Raw genomic sequence first — 22,064 nt, 5'->3', positions numbered from 1 at the left:
AGACATCAAAGGAAGCAAAATGAAAACAGAGACAATTTCAGGTGTGGATTGAAATTTCTCTCCTTAATAGCCTCTGACCGTGAGTGCAGTTATGGATGTCTTGAACAACTCAGCATAGTCCCTGACTGTTGTTGTGTTTTGTCTTTTTTAATCTGCAGGCTAAATATTCTTGTGGCTTTTTTGTTCTGAGAACAGTGGCAAATTCAGGCAGCCAGAATGGTCTCAAATGAGGCCACAGATTTGTGGAAGGGAAAGTAATATTGGCTTTAAATATCTAGCTGGTTTGAAACAGGTTCCAAAAAGGGTTTCCATTATCCAAGAAGGAGAAAGCATAAAGAGAAGCAATAGAAGCAGTCAATGAGTCTTTATGGTTTAAACTTTGTTCTTAAAATTTTGAAGCTACCAGAGATTCCTGAGGTTCTGAAATATTAACCTGACACTGCTCCAAAAGCCAAGACTTCCCTGTTTGGCTTATGATGAGTGGGAGTTTTACTGATCTTTCCCACCTTACTGGGCTGGATAGCCAAATGCTTTGTAATTGAGCTGTGGCAATCATTTGTAATGTGTAGTGTAAGAAAGGTGAGCAGACCCCATCTCCTTCCCCTCTTCCCCTCCAGGAAGTGTTGGAGAAAATACAGTAGTGTTGTTGTGTTTGCTAGCAGAACATGCCCAGCCTTGCATATATATTAAGGCAGGCACTTAGCCAGAAGCTTTGAATTATTGTACCCTGACATTACCCACTGTAACTTTTAGCACTCTGGGCCCATTACTTTGGCTTCCTGCCCAGTAATGTGCAATTTCCACTTACATGAGAAGATGTAGCAGGAGTAATGACTCCTTGGAGGAGGTGTTTTCTTTTGCAGCAAATCAGCCCAGGGCCAGCAGGTGTAAGTTTATAGACACAGCCCAATAATGGCAGCCTGAGCTCTTCTGTTCCAGCAATCCTGTTCTATGGAAAGGAACAAACCTTTGCACACTTGTCAGTATCCCCTGACCTCATTGCAAAGTCAAGCTCTTGTAAACAGCCATGCAAAAGCTCCATGATTTCCCTTTTTTATTCTTTTCCAGGCACCCCAGAATGCACATCAGAACAGGGCTGATGGATGCCCATCTCTACTGTCTGAAGAAATATGTGGTAGACTTTCTGGTAGAAAACAGGTAAGAAACCAAGCAACACACAAGGTAGTAGCAGGAGTTTGCATTGACCTATGGTTTACACCAGAGCTTTTAAAGGAATTTTTTCCCATTAAATTAGTGCTAGCATAAAAAAGAAATATAAAAAAAAAGCTAGCATAAAATAGAAATATAAAAGAAACCAGTTTTCAAAATATTTTAACTATACTAAAAGAAGTGCCAAGAATTATGTCTGAGTCTCTTATTATGATCTTTTTGAAAAAACAAAACTAAACAAAAATCCCAGCAAAAGCGAACACCAACATTTTTGTCTCTTTTATGCATTCCTTCTTTTTCTAACGTATCTGTTCTTTTTGGCTGCTCATTTTACCAGGGCTTCCCTATTGTTAGGCTTGTGAATACATTTCTGACCTTTGATTTCCCCCACCACAGTCTGTTTTGGTCTTTTGCAATCACCTTCCCTCTGCCCCTTCACATCCACCACCACTGCAGGTGGGCTATCTCTGTAGCATCCTATGTTTTAGCTTGTGATATTCCTCTGTCAAAACTCTGAGACCACCCACTGAGACTAAGAAAAACATCCATTTATGGAAGTGGAGAAGGATCTTAGCTATAATATTTCATGAAACAGACAAAAAAAAGCCCCCTGTTTGTCTTTTAAAAACAAACAAATGAACACTCCCCCTCACAGTAAGTAGTTCAGTTTTGGAATTATGTCCCGTTCCTAGACTTTTTATAGCCCTCTCATGCCTATTACATATACTGAATGCTCACTGAGTTCTCAAGAGTTTTTCTACCCTTTTAAGTAAGATAAAAGATACAGGGGCTAAGTGTTGTGTTCATAGTACATTTTCTTAGCAGATAAACTGACATGTGAAAAAACATTGAGGGTGGGAGATTTATGTTAGTCTTGACCATGTACAAATCTGGTGATACAGCTGGATACATGCTTGAAGGAGCTCTTCCAGAATAAGGGTCTGTGAGTGAGTTAAAATTAAGTGGAAGATCTGTGTTAACCCCGAGGGCAGTTTCTTACCACGCATAAGAATAAGGCTTAGCCAACACTTTGGTACACAGGGGCATTGTACAAGTTATTTTAGTTCCCACTTGTGTACAGAAACTTGTGAAAGGTAAGAAAGCTTCAGGAGCAGCAGATGCTTTAAACCTGAAATAAACCATTTATTTAGTGTATTTTAGAAAGTTGGTGAGGGTTTGGAATTCTCGTTCTTCCTGTGGTAGCATGAAGCAGTGTTTACAACTTTCTTTTGTCATAATACAGCACGTAGGACTCATTTCTTGAAATCCTAGCACCTAGTTTTGCTGGGATTAGACATTTCTGGAATATTAGACATTTCACACGTTCAGTTATTTTTCCCTGGTATTTCATTTGGTTTTGAATTTAGATCTGTGGGACAAGGATGGTCCTTGTCAGATATGTTACTCAGAGAGGTGTAAATAGCAGTAACTTCAGATTTCAATTTTTTTAATGCTATTTCAGTGGAAACTGGTGAGACCTTTGACTTTGTCAGTCAATCCAAAAAAAGGATTTTGCCTTTTATTAACCAAAGCCAGTAGAGTAAAACTTCACTAGTTGCCCTCAGATCCCCATAGAAGAAAACTACTGACTTTTTTCAAGTATGACCGACTAGGAGGGGTTTTTTTGTTGTTTTTATAGCAAGGTTATTCTCTTTCTTCACTGTTTTTTGAAGCAGTGCTGCTTTTCTTTGACACTTCCATGACAAATAGATCATTACAGCAGCTAGACAGCATTTCTTAAGACCTGATAGCAACATCTGGCTTGCTGATGCTAGATAGCTGCTTCATTCTCTTTATTACACAAATGCTGCTTATTCAGTCAATTGAGAGAGTCAATTGCAAGTAATGTGCTTAACTGGCAAATCTGGGGAATGGGACTTTTGCCATGAGGAATAACTTCAGCTTTCAGACTTCTGGCACTGGTGGGCATTTGCAGCTTGTTTTTCTTCTCTGAGGAAGGGGAGGACAGTGCATACCCAAGGATCTTTCCATGTTTGGCAGCAATATGCCAAGACTTTTGAAAGACTCTCGGGATTTTTTTTTTTGCCTCAAAAATACTGACATCTACATAATTGTTTGGGTTTAAGGATTCTTTTTAATACTTTGGTTTTTAGTCCAGAAAGAACCTACAGTAAGATTTTGCCTCTCTGCAAAACGACTGGAGAAGCTCAGATGCCTTGTTTAAGTTGTGCATGTTTAAAACTAACAGCAGGGACTGAAGGGAACAGTGAAGCTCTTGTACAGTGCCAGGAAGTACTGACACAGTGTACTTCCTCAATATTACAATATTTACATTGTGTTAATATTTTAACAGCGGGGTTTGATGGCAGGCAGAACACCTTTTTTCATTGTTTGTAGCTCAGTGAAGCATTTACATTTTTTCAAATGTTTTTTTGACAGACAAAAGTTGAAAAGATGTTGCCCAGCAGTAAAAAATTCAGTTGCTACAACTGGCTTTTGTAGAGGAAAATTATGATTACTTCCAGGTTGAAGCACTATGTGAAAACTGATGTGGTTATCTGTATGGGATCAGTTTCTTCTTCAGTGAGTCCCAGCTTAGCTGCAAAGATATGGCAAGAACAAGCTCTGCCTGGGTGAATCTAACTTGTTTATAGCTGTACCTGTAAGAGTAATTGGCATTCAGATTAATATATGTGCTGTAAATAAAGTAAAAAGTCACAAGCAACTAATATAAAAATGGGAGAAAATGGCTAAACCTTGGTTCTGTCTAACTATAAAAATCTTGCTTTAGGATTTGGAACAACTTTGTTGAGTGGCAGCTTTGGAAAAAGGCTGAATATTCGACTACAAGATGAAGTCATGATACCAAGGGTTTTTTCATTAGCTTTATCACTGTCTTGCTTTGTGGTACTAGACAGATCCTTTGATTTTTCTATGCATTTGTTTCCTCTTCTGGGTGAGATTGTTTGGAAAATAATCAGTATTTGTTTGGCAGCAGTGAGATTCTATGATGAGAGATGTTAGGAGAGGTCAAAATACTGTTTGGTAGCCTGTAACTCAGTTTGTAGTCCTTTAATGCATTTTTATGAACTATTTTAAAAGGCCTGAATTTATGATTATCCTGCCTGAAGTTTTACTGCTCTATAGCAATTCAAATTCTTGAGTTTTAAAAGGCAGAACTTGCTAGTGCCTTTGAATAAAAGTCAGAGGAAATATTCTGTTTATTAGAACACCCTCAAATATGTATGTCCAGACAAAAATAAAAAATACTATGCCCCTAATGTAATTTAAACCTGGGGAATTTATTTTTCAGGAATGAAACTGCTTTTTCTTTCCTCTCCTAGGAGGAAAAAATGCATTTTGGCAGTTAAATCTCCATCTATCACTCATCCACTAGTTCAGCACTGGATCCTAGTGAAATCAAGTGTGTAAGGGTCCTACCCTGTCCAAATCTACCAAGCTAAAACACTCATGGTTCCATGCTGGCTTGGGCAGCAGCTGAAGAAATTCTTGCCCATAGCAATTTATTTCCTGCAGCTGGAATTTCTTCCTCCTCTTCTTTCCATACTTCTATTTCACGAGGGTAGGTTGATTAAAAGATGTTCTTTAATCAGCTGCAGTGCATTGGCAGCCTCTGCACAGGGGTGGGACTGGGAACTCTGCCCTGGGATGGGCATCTCCATCCCTGCATCTGCAGTGGATAGCCAGTCACTGCTGACTGCTGGGTCTGTCCACATGAGATTCACAACAGGTCACAGACCATACCCTGCTACCAGCTGGATTTATCCTGTCTGAGCAGGAACTGTGACCTCAATGTGAAGCAGCTCTTGTTTGGCTGAATTTTCTGCTGGTGGTACCTGGCCCCGGGGTTTATTTCAGCAGAGGCCTTTGATTCTTCACCAGGTTCCTTTCTTCATCAGTGAAATTAGACTTGCTGAGGTTGCTCTTGGTGGAGAGTGTGGAGTTGTATCACACCTCCACATGGGAGGGAAGTCAGTTAAAAATATGAGCTCTTTGTATTTAGGTGAGAGCTTTCCTTTCCTCAGCATTTCCTCTTTCAGAGCAAAGCCAACCCAGGGATCTCATAGCTGCCACGCTTTGTGGCATGGGAAGACAGGCAGGCAGAGGCTGTGTGAGGCTGTGTGTGCTGCTGGAGCTGCTCTGCCAGCCCAGGGCAGGGACAGTTGAAGGTGAACACCTGCACCACACGGTGAACTGCACAATATTGCTTTTCTTAAAGCGCTCGTTGCATGCGCAGAGCCGGCAGCGAGACAGCAGCAGAGGCTGTAGCTGGCTGGGGGCACGGCTCCACCCCACAGCTGGCGGGCCTCACACCCCTGGGGCCCTGCAGTGGCAGCCAGCACAGTAGCCAGTCCCTTTTTTGGCACTCTCCTGAGTGCTAGGTTGGAATCCTGCCTCGCTGCTGCATTCGGAGCAGATGGAAGAAGAGAGTCCTTATTCCCTTTCCCCCTGAAGTTCACGTGGAGCAGAGGGCAGGATGTGCCGCGTGAGCCCCGCGTGCTGCACTGACATGTGCTGCTATTTCTTTGCTGTGTGCTGACAGTTGGCTTGCTAACAATCCCAGCAAAGCTGCTACCAGGAGAAATGTGATCAAAGGGAAGTTGCATGGTAGTTTGTGTTCTGCTTTTCCTGAAAATTTCTAAAACTTTGGTTGGCCTGGTGAAGTAAGATACATAATTGAGAGGAGGGCAGAGGGGAGATAGGTATAGAGCAACCCCTTTCCTTGTGAAGTTTTAACATGGAAAATTCAAACTTGCTTTGGAAATTTAAGTCTTGAAGATATGTCTCTACATATCCTATGAATATGCTTAAGAACATACCTAACATGCATTTATAATACATGTATACATGAATGGCATTGTGCCCAAAGTCAGTTGTGCAGGTACAGATGGCAGCATTTGTTATATTTGTTAGAATTTTACCATGCTTGCAGCTGAAACCCGTAGGCATATGGGGACTGCTGTTTTCACTCCTCACTGAGGTAGACCACAAAGTCCAAAGCCAGATCAAGGCTACCTAAAGCAAAGCAGTATGTGGTCCTAATCAATAAGGTCCCCAAAATAATTTTTCTCAAATTTCATCAGTGCAGAGCTTATTTGGTATATTAGGAATATACTAATCCAACCTTAGTTACAGGTTGAGCATACAAAAAGCCACATTTAAAGATACTAACTTTGTTAATTGTAGCACTTGCCAATTAATAAATGCCACAGCTGAGGCTCCCTTTGCAACTTTTTGCTTTTGTTTTTCCCACGTATTATGTTACAGCCTCAGTTACATGACTTTGTACCTTGTTTGGGTTTTTTTTTTCCCATCTGTGACCATTGCATTGTTTATTGCCTGAGATGTTTACTGAAGGAGACACTGTTCAGTGTTGTACATAACTTCTGTAGTTCAGGTGAAGGCCACCAGCCTTAATCCCTGTTTAAACCATGTTCTGAAGATAAGTCAAATACTTTGTTTTGGAAAGGTAAAAGTAAATATGTTCCTCTTGGTGCTCATCACTGATTCTGTAACGCCCATTAACTCTTTTCAGCACGTCTATTAGTGAAGCTGTGGCTTTCCCCTTCTGAAAGTGGGAAACCAGGGTACACAAGAGCTGAGGTTTGAAGCATCTTTGTCTTAAGTATGCCATTTTTCACTTATTAATGTTATACAGGGAGCTCGTAATGTTGAAAAAGTCTTTTCCATTGATGATAGCTGTTGCAGGGTAATAATCAGTGGCAACCTGCAGAAATTAGATTTATGTTCTGCATGCAGCACCATCCATAAAATCCTCTGACAGAACAGAATTGCAAAAAAAAAAAAAGTAAAGCTCAGTTCTTCAGGCATCATTCATTTGTCTTACATCTTAGCAGTTCTTTTCTCCTCTTGCAGCCCTCTGCCTTGTACATTTAACACACGTGTTCTAACAAATGAGGCATTCTTCTGCCTCATTACACAAAGGTGATCCATCCCCAGGGCATAGTCCACCTTTGCATTTGGTGAAGAAGAGATTGAGATTGGGGAGAGAGGAAAAGTAGGTGTGTTTTTAAGGGTTGTATCATAATGTGAACACACAAGGTCTTAATTGAGGTATAAGCAGCATGCTTCTAGCTTTTCTTAATTTGAGTGCCCAAACTGTTACCATAATATTCTTTTAGTGTGTGTATATATATTTATGTATGTGACACTTCTAGAATTAATCAGTGAGTCTACTGTGACTCCTGCTAACAGACTAGCTGTTATCAGCATAGATTTATCACCTTTCAGGTCAGCCACCAGAAGGAGATGGGATGCTCTACACTTCAAAGAATATCCATCTCAGCATTTATAACCTTGGCCCAAAGCATATCTGTTTCTCTGTGGAACAGAGCACAAGTACTTCAATTGCCTTGCAGAAAAGAGAGAATGGAGCATGCCCAAGGTAGAAGTACTTCTACCTTTTAGAAGTAAAAAAACCCAAACCAAACAGGTCTCTTCCAAGCTTGTGCAAACAGTGTTTTTTCAGACTGAGCCTGGTGTAGTATGGGCACTTTTCCTGTTTACAAATGTAATGCCCAGACGAAAAGACAACCCTGTGCTGTGCCAAATTCTAAGCTTGGAAATGCAAGAGCTTTTCAGCACAGCAGATGAAATATTTTTAACATGATCAAAACAAAGGGGTTTTTCCATAATTTTGTTCTTGGAAATAGCTGAGACATTTTTGATGACGCTATCCAAAAAATAATCAGCTTGAGGGAAACACCTGGCATGGGTAATTTCAGCCAAAACAGTTACAGTTTGGCAAAGTTTACAAACAGATGAAAACAGAAACTTAAAATAGGAAATTCTGGGCAATTTTTCTTCAGGCACCCTCGTTGCACCACCTCTGAATGGTGGTCATTTTAGATTTGGTGGAGGCAGATGCCACTGTGTGTTGGCTCAGATGTTCTGGGTTCTCTGTTCTCCACCTGAGTGTCACATGCACTTTGTGACATAAGATATTCAGGTTTCATTTCTAAAGACTGTGTAGGCATGTAAACAAAATGGACAACACACATGTTCCTCTTATATATTAGGACTTTTCACATACTTTTATGGTGTCCTTCCCCCTTTTTCCCTCACCCCTCTTCCTCCTAAAACCACGTAAAATTTTATTGTGTTTAGTAATGTGTTTTGAAAATCACCATTTTGTCCAGAATCTAGTCCTTCTGAAATTTTGGATGTAGAAAAAGCCACAGTTTCCCAGGTACAGTCACCTGGGAAGTGGGCAGCTCTTCCTGTGGCCAGAAGGATCAATTGTGGTACTGGAAAGGCAAGAATGACAAACAGCAGCACTGTGCTCACGTCAAAAGGTCTGAGTTAGCAATTCACAGTGCCTTATCCTGGGAATGCTGAGTGCTGCCATCTTGCCTGCCACCAGGGAAATCCACTTTCCCTGGGGAGTCCTCCTCTCAGGGTGCACCCTGTGAGGGTCTGAGCTGTAGCTAAGAAAACAAATCAGCTTTCTGCAGTTCTTCCAGCGCTGGAGAGCCGCCTGCCAGAATCTGCCAGTTGAGAAACTCTTTTCTGAACTGAGCAAATTTGCAGTAAACTTTATAGCCAAAGTCAGTATGATTTGTTTACAAAGTTAAACACTGGGGTTTGGGTTGGTATTTTTTTTCTTAAACTGCTGAAATAAATAAGAGCAAATTGTGTGAGGTCATAGTACTCTGCCTTTCCAAACTGCTTCAGCTGCAATCCCAGAGCACACTTCTCTGCTCAGCTCCCCTCTGCTGTGTCCAGAGAGCCTCTGCTGGGCCAGCACCAAGAGGGGAGAGGAGGTTTTGCTATCTCAGTGCTGTGTTGGGAGATCTGTGGCCATGAAAAGAGCTGCAGCAGAGCCACCCTTCTCCCTCAATAAAGGGTAGGGCAGTGTGAGATCTTTGGAAACTGGAGGTGTGAGTGACTGTCTCTGGAGCTCCTGCTTGGATGGCTGTGTGCTCTGCTGTACACAAAGGCCCCTGCAGGTTTATATTAAGGTACTGCCCAGACTAAACCAGTGCATTTTTTCTTTTTCCCCTCTAAATGCCTTTTTTATCATTCAGGCTGTCACCTGTGTTTCCTGGCAAGGGCTGCTGGCTGGGGGAGGTCTGGCAGAGCTGAACACCCAGCTTTGGTGGTCTTTGTGTGGCTGCCTGAAAGATGGCTTAAAACAGGACCTGCTCTGTGAATACCTGCAAGTTAACATGTGTCAGCCGTGTGGCTGGAAGGTTTCTCCTTTGCTGTAAGGAGAGATTTTATAATGAATACTTTCCTTGTGATTAAAACGGAAAAATAAACAAATAGCTCCTACAGGAAGTATACTGTGTGAAGTCAGGGCAAATAGATTGTAGCTTTTCAAACAAGGAAGAGAAAAAGGGGGAAAAACACCCCACAGTCAACCCAACCCAGGCTCCTCCTTAGTGCATTTAATCTATTACAATGTGAAATGGCAATTCATCTTCCCCATTTCCTTTCCTTGTCAAACATATCCAGCTGTTGGAGCTTTCCCTGCTCCTTACTAGAAATGCCAGGATTTAAAATTTGTTGATGTCCTCATCCTCCAGGGTATCATTACTGCTATCATCTTTCCATGGTACCAATCAAGCTTACTCCTGAAACCTCAGGGGGAAAAGCCCTAATGATCCAAACTAGATTTAAACACATTATGATTTTCAGCAAATGCCTTCTGTAAGAAATACAATTCCTTTTCCTGTTGGCAGACTACCTGGGAGTAGACGTATCTTTGGATATGCTGCATTGGAGCTAATGCTGCTCCTAATGCAAATTTTTTCTAAGGTAAATGTTAAAATGTGTCAGTTTTGTTCTCTTACTGTGACTTACAGCATCATATTATGACCCTTTGGATTCTGTAAAAAAAGTAAATAAGTAAAAAAAGTAAATAAAGGAAGGGCATGAAAGATGTCATTCAATTATAGAATCATAGAAATATTTAGATTGGGGAGGAATGTCTAGCAAGATCTAGTCCAGCCTCCAGCTCAAGTCTAACTCTTGTGTTGCTCAGGGGTTTTTTTGCAGTTGAGTTTTGAAAATCTCTAAGGATGGAAACTGGCCCTTGTCCCAGGACTGTACCACTCACTGAAAAGTTATTTTCTTTATGTCCCAACTGGAATTTCCCTTGTTGCAGCTTGCATCTGTTGCCTCTTGCTCTCTCACTGTGCACCTCTTGGAAGTCTCTGTCTGTCTTTTGTATCACTTCACTTGTGGTAGTGGAAAATGGTAATCAGATTCCCCCACAGCCCTCTCTTCTCCAGCCTGAACAAACTCAGCTCCCCCAGCTTCTCCCTCTGTGTCATCTGCTCTTGGCCCTCTTGGTGGCCTCAGCTGGGCTTGTTCTGATCTGATAATAAACATTAAAAATGGTTAACTATTTTTCCACTGTTTGATGCAGTTTCTGTTTCCTTGGGTAACCTTCAGTCAAGCTGACTTTTGTCTTCACACGAGATGTGATTTCAGAGCCAAGAAGTAATTAGTTTACCCATCTTTGTGTGCTTTTTTTCCATTGATTTTTTCCTTCTTAAATCGTTGCCACTTGGGCAGTATCATCCTAAACATTCCTTTATCAATGCAGTACATTTTCTGTACCCAGCATTACTTGCATGTAAGAAAATACTTTGGGTAAAGTTACTATCTTGCCTTGCTGGGCATCTCCCTGTGAGGATACAATCCTTATACTATGATATCATATATGTGTCTCTTGCAGTGAAAAACATAATTCCCTTGTATTCTTCATTCAGATGATCTGAATGTACAATTTTCAAGATCCAAAAGAAAACATTTTTTCTTTTCTGTCCCTCTCTGTTTTGCTTCTAAATCTCTTCTTCCACAACACCTCAGTCACTGATATATCCTTCTGAAATGCTGAGTCCCCTTTTACTGACAGGTTGAATTTTGGGTAAAGAGAGAAAACAATTATTGTCTTCCTAGTATTTTGCTTTTTCTTGTAGTTTGTTTTTTTTTTATTCTGGGTGTTCAATGTTAAATTTCATTGTGCCTTAGCAGGGCAAGTGAAACATGAACAATCATAAATATGTCTCTAACACTCTTGCTGACTTTATTATTGCATTGAGTTATTGTTGTGGGAGACTTCTAACTTCCTGCCTATAGATGGGACAGTAAATGCTACCAGTGATGATAGGGCACTTATACATGAATAGAGTAGCTAAGAAGTGTCTTCCTTAAGTTAGTGAACCATCATTCAATCAGTAATGGTACTCTGAGTTCCCTTTTGGATGTGATAAGGAGCCTAGAGCATGAGGTACAGGTTGATCTTAGAACAATCTTGAATCGAAGAGGAGCAACTGTGCATTTCTTTACTTAAAGTGAAAAAAACTAAAAAAAAAAAAAATTAAGTATAACATTTTAAATAGTCTATAGGAAATGCTGAATGCTGTCTAGTTAAGCTACTCGTTTTGAAGAAGTCCAAGAGCTGAATGGAGAGGAGTGATATTTCCCCTAAATCAAAGATGCAGAGATGAACTGTAGCTCCCACAGCATTTTACACCAAGCTTTTATGGATTAATACCACCTGGGAAGAACATTATGAATAAAAGCTGTCTCATGAAAAAAAGGAGATGGGATTCATTGGCCAAAAAGCTTTCAAAGTTCTTCAAGAAAGGATAAAGTGAAGACAAAAAAAAAGTTTAGTCTTATCACAGACAGAAGATCATGTTGCAAACACCATGGTAAAAAGAACAGAAGAGTTGTCCTACAGGGAAGGGTGGAGCAAGGATTAGCAATGAGTATAGAGGATAGGAGGTAAGGTAGAGTGATTGCTGGGGAGAAGGGTATAGAAATGGTACTTGTATAGGTGGAAGCCAGATTGAATTGCACATCAGAGCTTCCAGTTTATTTCCCAGACTGCTGAGAGAAATTAGTCAAACTGAGGATAGATCTGTTTGATTGCAGACCACCAAACACAGTATCTGCATGGAGAAAGAGCAAAGTCATGTGGGCATCTCCAGTGCCTGTGATGCAATACCAATGAAGTGGGGTGGAAGAGGTTGCCCATGTGAAGCTAGAGCCGTGTCTGGATTTTCTGACACTTAGATGTTTTATACAAGTCTGAAGTGTTTAAATACATAATTATGCACCTAAAGTTTACATAACTCACCGGTTTATGGATACATGTCAGCCTTATCAAATGCATCGTATATGTGTGTGTTTGTTTAGGCAAATTGTCAGAATGCCTGTTTCTTTTTCAGAAAAGGAGCCTAATTTCAAAGGCACTTAGAAAAAAGTTGGTAAGTCAGACACAGATGGCTGCAAAGGCGGAGGTGGGAGAGAAACGGGAAAGATGAGTTCTGGCAAGGAGTCCCATTTGTTGCAGGTGCGCTTGTTTCAGAAGAATGGGATGCTGTCTGGGAATGAATGAGATCCATTCCTCAGCAGTGTGTACAACCTGCAAACACCCTGGGTGGCCTCCGACGGCCTCAGAGGCTTTTGGTCAGAGAGAAGTTCTAAAAATGTCTAAACTTGCTGGCATTCCTGTGCAAAAGCTGTGTTAGTTGGGAGCTGTGGGGTGTTGCTGGCTGTTTGGCAAGTGGGCAGAGTTAAGGTTACTAAGATGACCTGAGCTGAGTGTGCACACGCTTTCAAAGGATTTGAGTATGTAATTGAGGAGTTTTAATTTCTGTGGTCAATTTTTCAGAAAGCTGCCTTGTTTCCCAAAGGGCTTTTTGGCAGAAGTGGAAGTTAGATCCCTGCTCCTTTAACTGCATCCAGACTTGGTGGAACTTGAGAACAGCTTTTATGTGGTTTGCATCCATACCATCCCTTTCATACTTTGATCTGGTTTCTCTCCATGTTATGGTGCCTGTGACTGTCACTTGCGTGTCTTCTGCTTTCCCTCCATCATCCAGAATGTGGGGTTTTGGTGGTGATTCTGCAGTTTTGGGAAGTCATTCATAAACCTGAGCCTGCAAAGCTGTGCAGTTTTACTGGCTTGCTGTGTAATGGCTTTTGAATGAGTCATGCACGTTCTTGTGAGCTTTGGGAGTATGTTGCTGTCAGGCTTGAAGGTTTTAGTTAGAAAATAGTATGGAAAGACAAATGAAGCACAAATGCAGTCATGTGGAATTACCTTTTAGTAGAACATTTCTCGAAGTTTCCTTGTCTTCTCCCTAGGCTTTTAACTTCAAAAATAAGAGACACTGACAATTAATATGAAGTTATGGCAGAGTGTGAGAAATGTATTTGCTCTTTTTGTGGTCCAGATTTTGAGAGTAGAACAGGAGAAATAGAACATAGCAAGATATAACAGATGTTTAATGCTGTGACAAGTGCTGTAGGTTATTGAATTATGCACAATTAATTGCCTGGTAATTTATTGGCTTGCCTGGTTACTTTGGAGTCTTCCTTTATTATAATTGGTCTTGGTTACACCAAACAAAGGCAAAAGGATTATTGCAAGATGTAAGGGCAGAATTAACCTTCTGCAGAGATGTGGCACACCCTAGAGATTTATCACTTGATTTTTTTTCCTTTTTAATGTAGTCCTTCTCTGCTTTCTCCACATTCTTAGCGTGTCTCAGAAATTCCAGCATTTTTAGTAATGAATCAGTGAGAAGAAGGGGAAAAGTCCTGTAATTCCTTTTTCCATTGTGCTTGTTAAAACGGCATTGTGGGAAATGGACCCAAACACTGTCTTTTAAGTGGTGTTGAGTCTGAGGCAGGTGGTATTAACTCAGGACTGCATTAACTCTTTTCAAATCTCTTTCCTGTTTCCTTGAGGAAACATGCCTGGTGTATATATGTGGCATGGGCTGTTTGCCTGCCTCTTGCATTGACATTTTAATTTGGTCCATGATATAAATATCATTTCCCTAATCCCCCTTGCCCTGACCCTGTTTTGTCTGTTTTGTCTTTTCTTCAAAGTGAGTTGACTTTTTTTTCTTGAAGGATGGGGGAGGAGATGGGAATGGTGGCTGGCTGCTCTAGTTTGGAGCATTAAATGCTCAGGGAAAAAATCTCAGAGTAACTGTTGTTTCTTTCTTTGTATTCACATGGAAATTTTTAATCTCCATCAAAGGATCAGGAGAAAATAACGTTGAGATTCAACAAGAGAGCTCCCAGCTTACATGGAATTTTTAAATGTTATTTGGCTTTATCCTTTAAACGATGAGAACCATGAACTATGTACCTACAGGGTTCAGAATTAACTTTTCTTTTTCTTCCAAACACCCTCCTTTTTTTTTCCTTCCCTCCCTTTTTCTTACATCTTTATTGTTCTGTATAAACATGCAACTCCTTTCTGGCCAAAACTGTAAGTTGCCTTAGGATTTGTTTAGTTGTATTTATGTATACATTTCTAACATTAATTATGAGCACCAGTCTGAAATACAGCCTCATGTTCTTTTGATGTGATCTGAAGAATCTCTGTTGAAGGCCATGGAGCTAAGATCAGAACCCAACCCAGTGTACACTTGCATAGCTGTACAAGAGCTAACATTCATTCGCCTGCTAAAAAAAAAATAAAGGATACAAATGGATATGAAAGGGCTAATGATCTGCTTGTTTGTAGTGGGGAATCACAAACATTATCTGCACCTGTAGATGTAGCTGATTGTGCAGACAGTGATAGCAAGGGAAGCCCCCTGCAGCTACCCATGGAGGGTAACAGCAGATTTCACAGGTGGGTGCTGACAGCAACAGTAGATTTCATGCTTCATCACAGATTAATAAAACAGGGAGGATATTAGAATGCTAATACTCATTAATACTATTTTATGGTGTTTAACATTAAACATGGAAAATGAAAATGAATGACAGCCGGTAAATGGAACTGACAGTTGTGTTCAGGGTGTCTGAAGCTGGTGAGAATTAGCTGCAGGAAGCAGAAGCTGTAGATGCTCCTATTCCTGCTGTGGATGCTCCTATTCTTGCTGTGGATCAAGCCAAACAGCACTTACAGTTACCTAGACTTGTGCAAGGTCACCCAAACTTAGATTCAAATAGACTCTTGTATTATTGTAAAATATTTTATGAGATTCCTTTCCTTATCATCATTGGTCAGAACCATTATTTTCCATGTCTTATGACAGAGTCTCCAGCAATACATATATCTAAGAACAGAAATCACAGCCCATTAAAGCATAATTGTGAAATAATTTTTTGTCTTTTTTTTTTGTCTTTTTTTAAGGGGACAGTATGAGTTTTTTTTCCCCCAAAACTCTTCTTGTGTTTCAGTTGGCTACATTGTTCTTCATTTCTTGCTGAAGTTTCAATAAGCTTCATCCCAGAGGCAATTGCTTTTCAGCAACAAGTAAAAGTTGGCCCTCTGTGGGTCATAATGTAATGTAATGTAATATAACATACATAGATACAAACTTAATTCTGCCACGTTGTAGACTGTTTTAAGTTTATTTATGGTTAAAAGTCTCTGAAACACTCTGCATAGCTGTGTTTAAATATTAAGCTTATTGACCTAGGTGGGGTGTTTTCACCCAATGTTCTTTCACAAGTAAAACTTTTCATTTAGCAGGAATCTTATCTGTGCCTTTAGTGAAATGTAAAAATCCCAGAAACACTGGGAATACAGAGAGTGCACAGGGACTGGGAATAAAGGGATTCTAAAGGTGTAATTATGTCTTGCTGGTAAAATAACACTTGTCTGACCAAATAGCCATTTTTGTCCCTTAATGTTTTAGGTTTTAAAGAAAATTAATCTGGAATATTCTAAGTTTATATTGTGTGAGTCTGAGTCTGCAATCCACATAGCTAACTGCAAGTAACTGATGTATGCTCTAATCTCTTAGGTACATTGAATATTGAATTTCCCAGGAAGTTCTTTTGATATTTAACTATTTCATCTTCACTTGAATTCCCACTTTTTTTCTTGCACTTGCACCATGGATTTCAACTGCCCAGTTGTCTTCATTTCCCCCATTTATGCACCATCTCTTGCCAATATCTCCTGTAGTTGTGACCTGCTGCATGAATGGCAGGGATGATACTTCTTTTTGCCTGCTTAAAATATGATCAGTATCAGCCTCTTTCAAAATTGCTGCCAACTCTTGTTCTCAGGATACTGGAGCCACATAAGGTGCTTCAGGGATTAGTGTGTCCCACTCTCTTCATTTACAAGAAGACATCTAACAGCACTCTCCATCTTTGGTGGTTTCATTAAAAACCTGCTACTTTCTGTTGAGGTGGAAACAGACAGATAGAACTTCAAAAATCAAAGTCGAGGGAATGAAAAGTCATGAAAAAGGGCCTGTCACTTGGGCTAGATTTTACGAAAACACATTTATTTTGGCAAATGTTTCTCAAAGGCAGGTTCATGTTTATGCTCTCTACCCTCTGGAGTTTGCTCTGAGGTGTCAAGAGCATGCTTACTCCACATTGGCTTAGAATTGGATTTCTGCCAAAATTTTGTGTGCCCTCCTCTCCTTCCACTCACCCTTTTGCTTTCTTTCTCCTGGTTGTAGCAGATTTTTCCTTCTGTGGATCTCAGTGCATATTTCATTTTCACTTCTTGGTGCTAACGAAAACAGCGAGCTTTAGAAACCAGGGGGCTCCAAGTTTTAAAACCTGAAGAGAATAAAAAAGATGCTTTCTTCAGCTTATACAGTCTTATGTTTATTTCTTCTTAATATAGGCATGTGAAGTTTGGGATTTGGTTGTAAGAATTTTAAATACACTAGACCAGAAACCTTTTTGGTTTGTCTTCTTCTGTCACTAGGTTACAGGCCAGTTGGTTCTTCCAAACTCCTGCTAATTTTTTTCTTTTTTGATGAAGGGTCTTCAGTCCCTCTGCATTTCCTTTGATTTCAATTCCTTTCCTAGTTCCAGCAAGATGTTTGGTTTCTCCCGCTGTTGACAGTCAGATAATAGTCTCATGCTATCATTTTGTATGTCTTAGTTTGCAGGATCTGTTGCAAAAAATTCCCAAATCTTTCTCACAGAGGGCCTTACTGTATATTTTTACTACTTTCCAAAGGCAAATTCCTTTAATGTTGCATATAAATTGCTTCAACAGCAAGCAGAGGCGAACCTTCCTGGTTTTCCTTTTCCAGTAAGAAGGATGTGTTTCTGAGCCACATCTTATGGATGACCCAGAGATTTGCTCCACCTTTGGCAAAGGAATGTGGCTAGCACTTCAGAGAATTGCAGGAAAGCTTCAGGAGCTTGGCCAAGAAAGATTAAACCATCAAAAACCAGGCAAAACTGCAAAACTTTGTCTTTTCCCCTTTCCACTGCTTTCATTTCCTACCGTGTTGTGTTGTCCTCTGCATCAGACTATTTAAGACTGCCAAATACTTGGGTATTTTATAGGTAATATATCTTATAAATGCCATAGCCAGCCTCTGAGGGAAACAGAGGATTGTCGGTTTTGGATGCAGTATAAAACCCAAGCAGGAAATCATTGCTGAATGGCACAGCTGCAGGCAAACACTGGGAGCTAGTAAACTGCCCATCTGCACAGCCCCACGTGTGTGGGAGCGCGGGGCGGCGCGGCCGCGGCTGAGCGCGCCTGTGAGTGGTTAGCAGGCAGAAATTCGGTGATTAGGGAGCGAAGTGTTTCACTTCGTTAGTTCCTGAAATACAGCTATCTGAAGGTGATTATAATCTTATTTTCGAGCAGGAGGAGAGACTAAAGGCTAGAGCTTTTCCTTGACTGTAATAAAACATAAAAGCAGAATTTCAGAGGTGGGCTGCAGGAGAGAGGATGTGACACAACCTGCACTGAGGGCTGAAGAAAAAGTTTGTCAAGAAAAAGAAACATTCTGTATTTGTTCATAGGGCTGAACTGGCAATCACATCTGAATCTTCCCTTCAAAGCTAGGGACAGGAAAGACTGTTTTGGTCCTTAGGTCTGCTTCACTATCATTGACCTGAGCAGGGGCCTGGGTGGGCTTTGAGCTGGTCTTAAAGTTTGGACTGTGTAAGATCCCCCTTTGCTAGAGATTTTGCCAACCAAAATAATTTTCACTGTACTCATTCTAGTACTTGCGTTTCGTAATTTAATCTGTTAGTTAGTTCCTAGTTTTGCTGTCCTCCATTCTAAACAACTCCTCTTTCTTTGTGGGTTGTTATTTGTTGAGTTCCTGTAGCCAAATTCACCGTGTTAGTTCTCCAACCCTTCCTCTGAAGTTTAGCACTTCCTCTTACACATGCCAAGTTTGAGTTCATTTTCCGCATGATTTTCCCAAGTACTACTTTAAATAATCCACAATTCAGTAACTAAATGGAGATTGTTAAAATAATGAAACAACAACAATAAAGCTATTTTAAGACTGCACTCCAACTGTAAAAACTGTTGATTTGGTTTTTTCCCCAAATACTTTATTGAAAAATAAAATTTTCTTCTCATAGTCAAAATTAAATTTGCAGAGTTATAATCCCATAGTACAATAGATTTTCTTCATTGATATTTGTCTTTTGGGAGAGTTTTTTGTTGATTCATTGCAATGTATAAATTAATATAAGAGTAGAGATACACTAGTGATTCGGACACTTTTTTAAGGCATAGGTGATTTGGGATAAAACTCCTCCTGATTTCCCCACCTCCTAGTATTGGGGTATCAGAATGGATACAATAAAAGTTGAATTCTGTACAAGGGGAAGATGGGTGTATTGTCAGCTGAAGCCTCTGGAAGCTTTCTGTTCACTTACACCTTTTATATTGCAACATCTAAAGAACATGAAGGTCTTGGGACCTAAACTGAAATGTCTTAATTTCTCTTGTTAAAGGATTGAGTCTTTAAAATGTTCTGGATCTGTCATTTGAACAGGAATATCATTAATGTATGATAAAAATTTTACTTTAATGATCTGATATTTCATATATCCTTGAGTATTTCCATATTTTTATCACAAAGAAGAGGAACTGCTTAGGTTTTCCCTCTGTGGGTGCTTTATTCTCTCTTTTCCAGTCAGTTGATGCTATTTTTTGAGCCATATAAAGTGACTTCAGTTTTTGTCATTACAATGTTGGTACTTTCTGCATTCCATCTGCATTCCATCTCCACACAAGTATGAATTGTAGAATAAGGACATATTAAATTATAGTCACATCTGTTAAAATATAGGGGACATAGTTCTGAAAATGAAGCTTTTTTCTCATTTTGAGTATTTCTTTATATTTTAATGCATTAAGGAAGCAGGTGACTAGTGGAAATTGTCTTAATGTCTTGCCATTTTGATTCATCCCCATGAAGTTTGCAAAATGTCTGATAATGTTACACAAAGAAAATGAAGACATAATTTTTAGCTTTCACAGACCTCATGTGTCTCTTTCCCCAGGACAATCACATCTCTCCGGAGTGAACTGATTCCTCATCTGGTTAGGAAACAGTTTTCTTCTCCTGCATCATTGCAGCAAGGACTAGACAACAAAGAAGAGGACCAAAAGAAAAAAGAGCAAGCATCCCTAGGTCAGTACAATACCAAAGATTTGGGTTTATGGAAGTTTTAAAGCCCATATGCTACAGCTGAGCTATGGAGTAGAGTACGGAACTAGCCTGAAACACTATTTTAGAGATTCAGCTTTTTTTCCTCAGCAGAGGAACCTTTTTTTCCCTAGCAAATATTCTAGTAGATTTCTTTTTCAAATAGTATTGTGGACTATATACATTTTTTGTCCTCCCTTATTTTGGTGTAAACCATTAGAAAATCAGCTAGGAGCTCTAGTTTGTTTGGGGTTTTTTTTCTGGAAAAAAGTTAGATTCATTGTTGAAAATGTAATTTTAGGAGGGAGTTCCTAAAATTGGGTAGGACAACAGACTAAGCCTTAACCACCCTGTACTGGGAACTTGACAGGATCTCAGATTCTGGATTTTATTTCTAGTATTTCTGCTGTCTCCTTGTGTGACCTTGGGCAAAATATTGTATCTGTCCTGATTCCTTAATTCACACCTGCAGAATAAAAATAAGCACTTACTCACTACATGTGATAAAATCTGTTAATGATTGCTGAGTATCTAGCCATGGAGATGAGGTGAGGTGAAGATTTCCCTTCACCAACAGTATTTTAATAGTATTCCTCTTCAGAAGGTATTTCATTAAATCCTGTCTAACTTCATGCATGTGTGTGTTCTCCAGACATTTATAGTTTCATAAAGGAAGATAATAGCTTGCTGAAACCTGCTCCAGATAACTCTTGTTGGAATGATCACAGAGGAGATATGAATGAGACTCTCCACGAAGGGAAAGTGCGCTGCTACGTCCATATCATGAAGGAGGGGCTGTGCTACCGAGTGAATACTCTTGGGCTGTACATTGAAGCCAACAGACAGGTGAGGAAAATACAGAGGTTCCACCTGGGAATCCAGCAGTAGCTTACAGGACATTTCACCCTGCAGGAGTGACTCCCTGTGACACAGCTGAGGAGTATGTAGGAATTGAACCAGAGCCACGTTATCCAGGCACACATCACCCTGCTGCTGGCTGGATAGGATGTGAGGCCAGGAAACAGTTCTGTCACTGATTTACTCTAGATTTGATTTACCCTCACCCTACACACTCTTCTGGGTTTTTGGGAGCGGCAAGACCTGCAGCCAAAGAGCCACAAAGTGTGGAAAATGAGAATGGAAGTAACTTTGATAGCTCATTTAATCAATGTCCTCCATGTCCTAAAAGCAAGGTCAGTTCTGACTGGACTCTTCCTAGCAGATGTTTGTTTGTGATAATAGCAAAGATTATTAACAATTTGAAGAGCGATGTAAACTACCCTTTCATTTAATTTGCCTAATGATTTCCATTATAAAAGGATTCTTTTATGAACAGGTTTTCCTACTGTGGGACTCCAGGTACACACAGAGGTGAACTCTTGATCTGAGGCAGCATCTGTTGCAGCTTTCACTTTCACACTACTGAGAATTCATAAAAGGAAAAAATAACAGATGAGAATTAGGGAAATCCTGTACTACCTAACAAGCTGGTGATTAAAAGCTCTTAATATCTTTGTGGGGCAGGGTTGTGGGGGTTTTTTTACTACACTGGCTGATGCAATGTACAATTCTCTATACTTTGCTCTGCTAGTGATGAACTTCATTGCTGTCATGAATGGACAGTTTCCTCTAGTTTTGAAAGACCAGTAAGGAAAGACTCAATATTTCTGGAAGTGGAGCTGGAAAGGTGATAAAGTTGTATTGGGAATTCTGGAAGTGGTCACTGCCTTGCATTTGCTCTCAGACTGAGTTGCTTTCTTTTTGACAACATTAATGGATTAATTCATGCAAATCAGAATTGAGGAATGACAGCAGGAGTTGACACACTGGAGCTCTTTCTCCTTGATGTTTGTAGAGGAACACAGAAATAAAGTGATTTGCTTTGTGCTTAGAGAGATGAGGAAGAGATGCAACACTGCTGTCAGAGAAAACTTCCCCAAAAATAGCAGGAGCAAGTGTGCCCAAAGGGTTAAGGGAGAATACCACTTGCTAAGGGAAGTGTGCGTGTACATTTGGCAGCAGCCACTTCAGTAAAAAGTTATTGAGTTAAGCCAGTCAGACTCCATGTGGGATTTTTTGTGTTGGTTTTTTGTTTTTGGTTGGGTTTTTTTTTAACCTAAATATTCTACATTTTGGTTAGTTCAGGAAATATATTTGCTCCTGGGTGGTACAAAGAATTAGTGTTTTGAAGTCACATTGGGGCCTTCAACGTTGGAAAGGATTTTCTTTGAATTTTGAACTTTTTCAGGATGGTAAAATTTCTAAGGAAACTATGTGGAGGTAAAACATAAAATGGAGCTTAATGAGGAGTTGTGAGAAAGCAGTTCCTTTTTTCAGTGCCACTGCATTTTGTTTCTCTTGCTAATCCTCATAAAAGATGCACATTTAATTTGATTGGGGGGGTGGGGGGGCACAGGGTTACCTGTTTTGTTGGTCTCTAAGGAAGATTTTGGGTGTTTAGTTTGCTCTTATCTTGGCCTTCACAGACCAGATTCTGATCCCCTTGCTGCAAAGTCA

At 40.1% G+C, this 22,064-nt stretch overlaps 1 protein-coding gene across 2 annotated transcripts in view; it reads left to right on the top strand.

Moving 5' to 3' along the window:
- The window catches only part of EIF2B3 (eukaryotic translation initiation factor 2B subunit gamma), a 96,278-nt gene that overhangs the window by 46,688 nt on the left and 27,526 nt on the right, over positions 1–22,064 (top strand). For both annotated transcript variants that reach the window (XM_077182450.1, XM_054638454.2), the window contains exons 5-7: positions 1,069–1,158; positions 19,402–19,532; positions 20,200–20,393. In XM_077182450.1, the coding sequence (XP_077038565.1) occupies positions 1,069–1,158; positions 19,402–19,532; positions 20,200–20,393 (415 nt within the window). The remainder of the gene's footprint in view (positions 1–1,068; positions 1,159–19,401; positions 19,533–20,199; positions 20,394–22,064) is intronic.

The sequence above is a fragment of the Agelaius phoeniceus genome, chromosome 8 (assembly GCF_051311805.1).
Source record: "Agelaius phoeniceus isolate bAgePho1 chromosome 8, bAgePho1.hap1, whole genome shotgun sequence".
NCBI lineage: Eukaryota > Metazoa > Chordata > Aves > Passeriformes > Icteridae > Agelaius > Agelaius phoeniceus.
The sequence above is the reverse complement of the archived record's forward strand: the minus strand, read 5'-3'. Positions and strand labels throughout refer to the sequence as shown.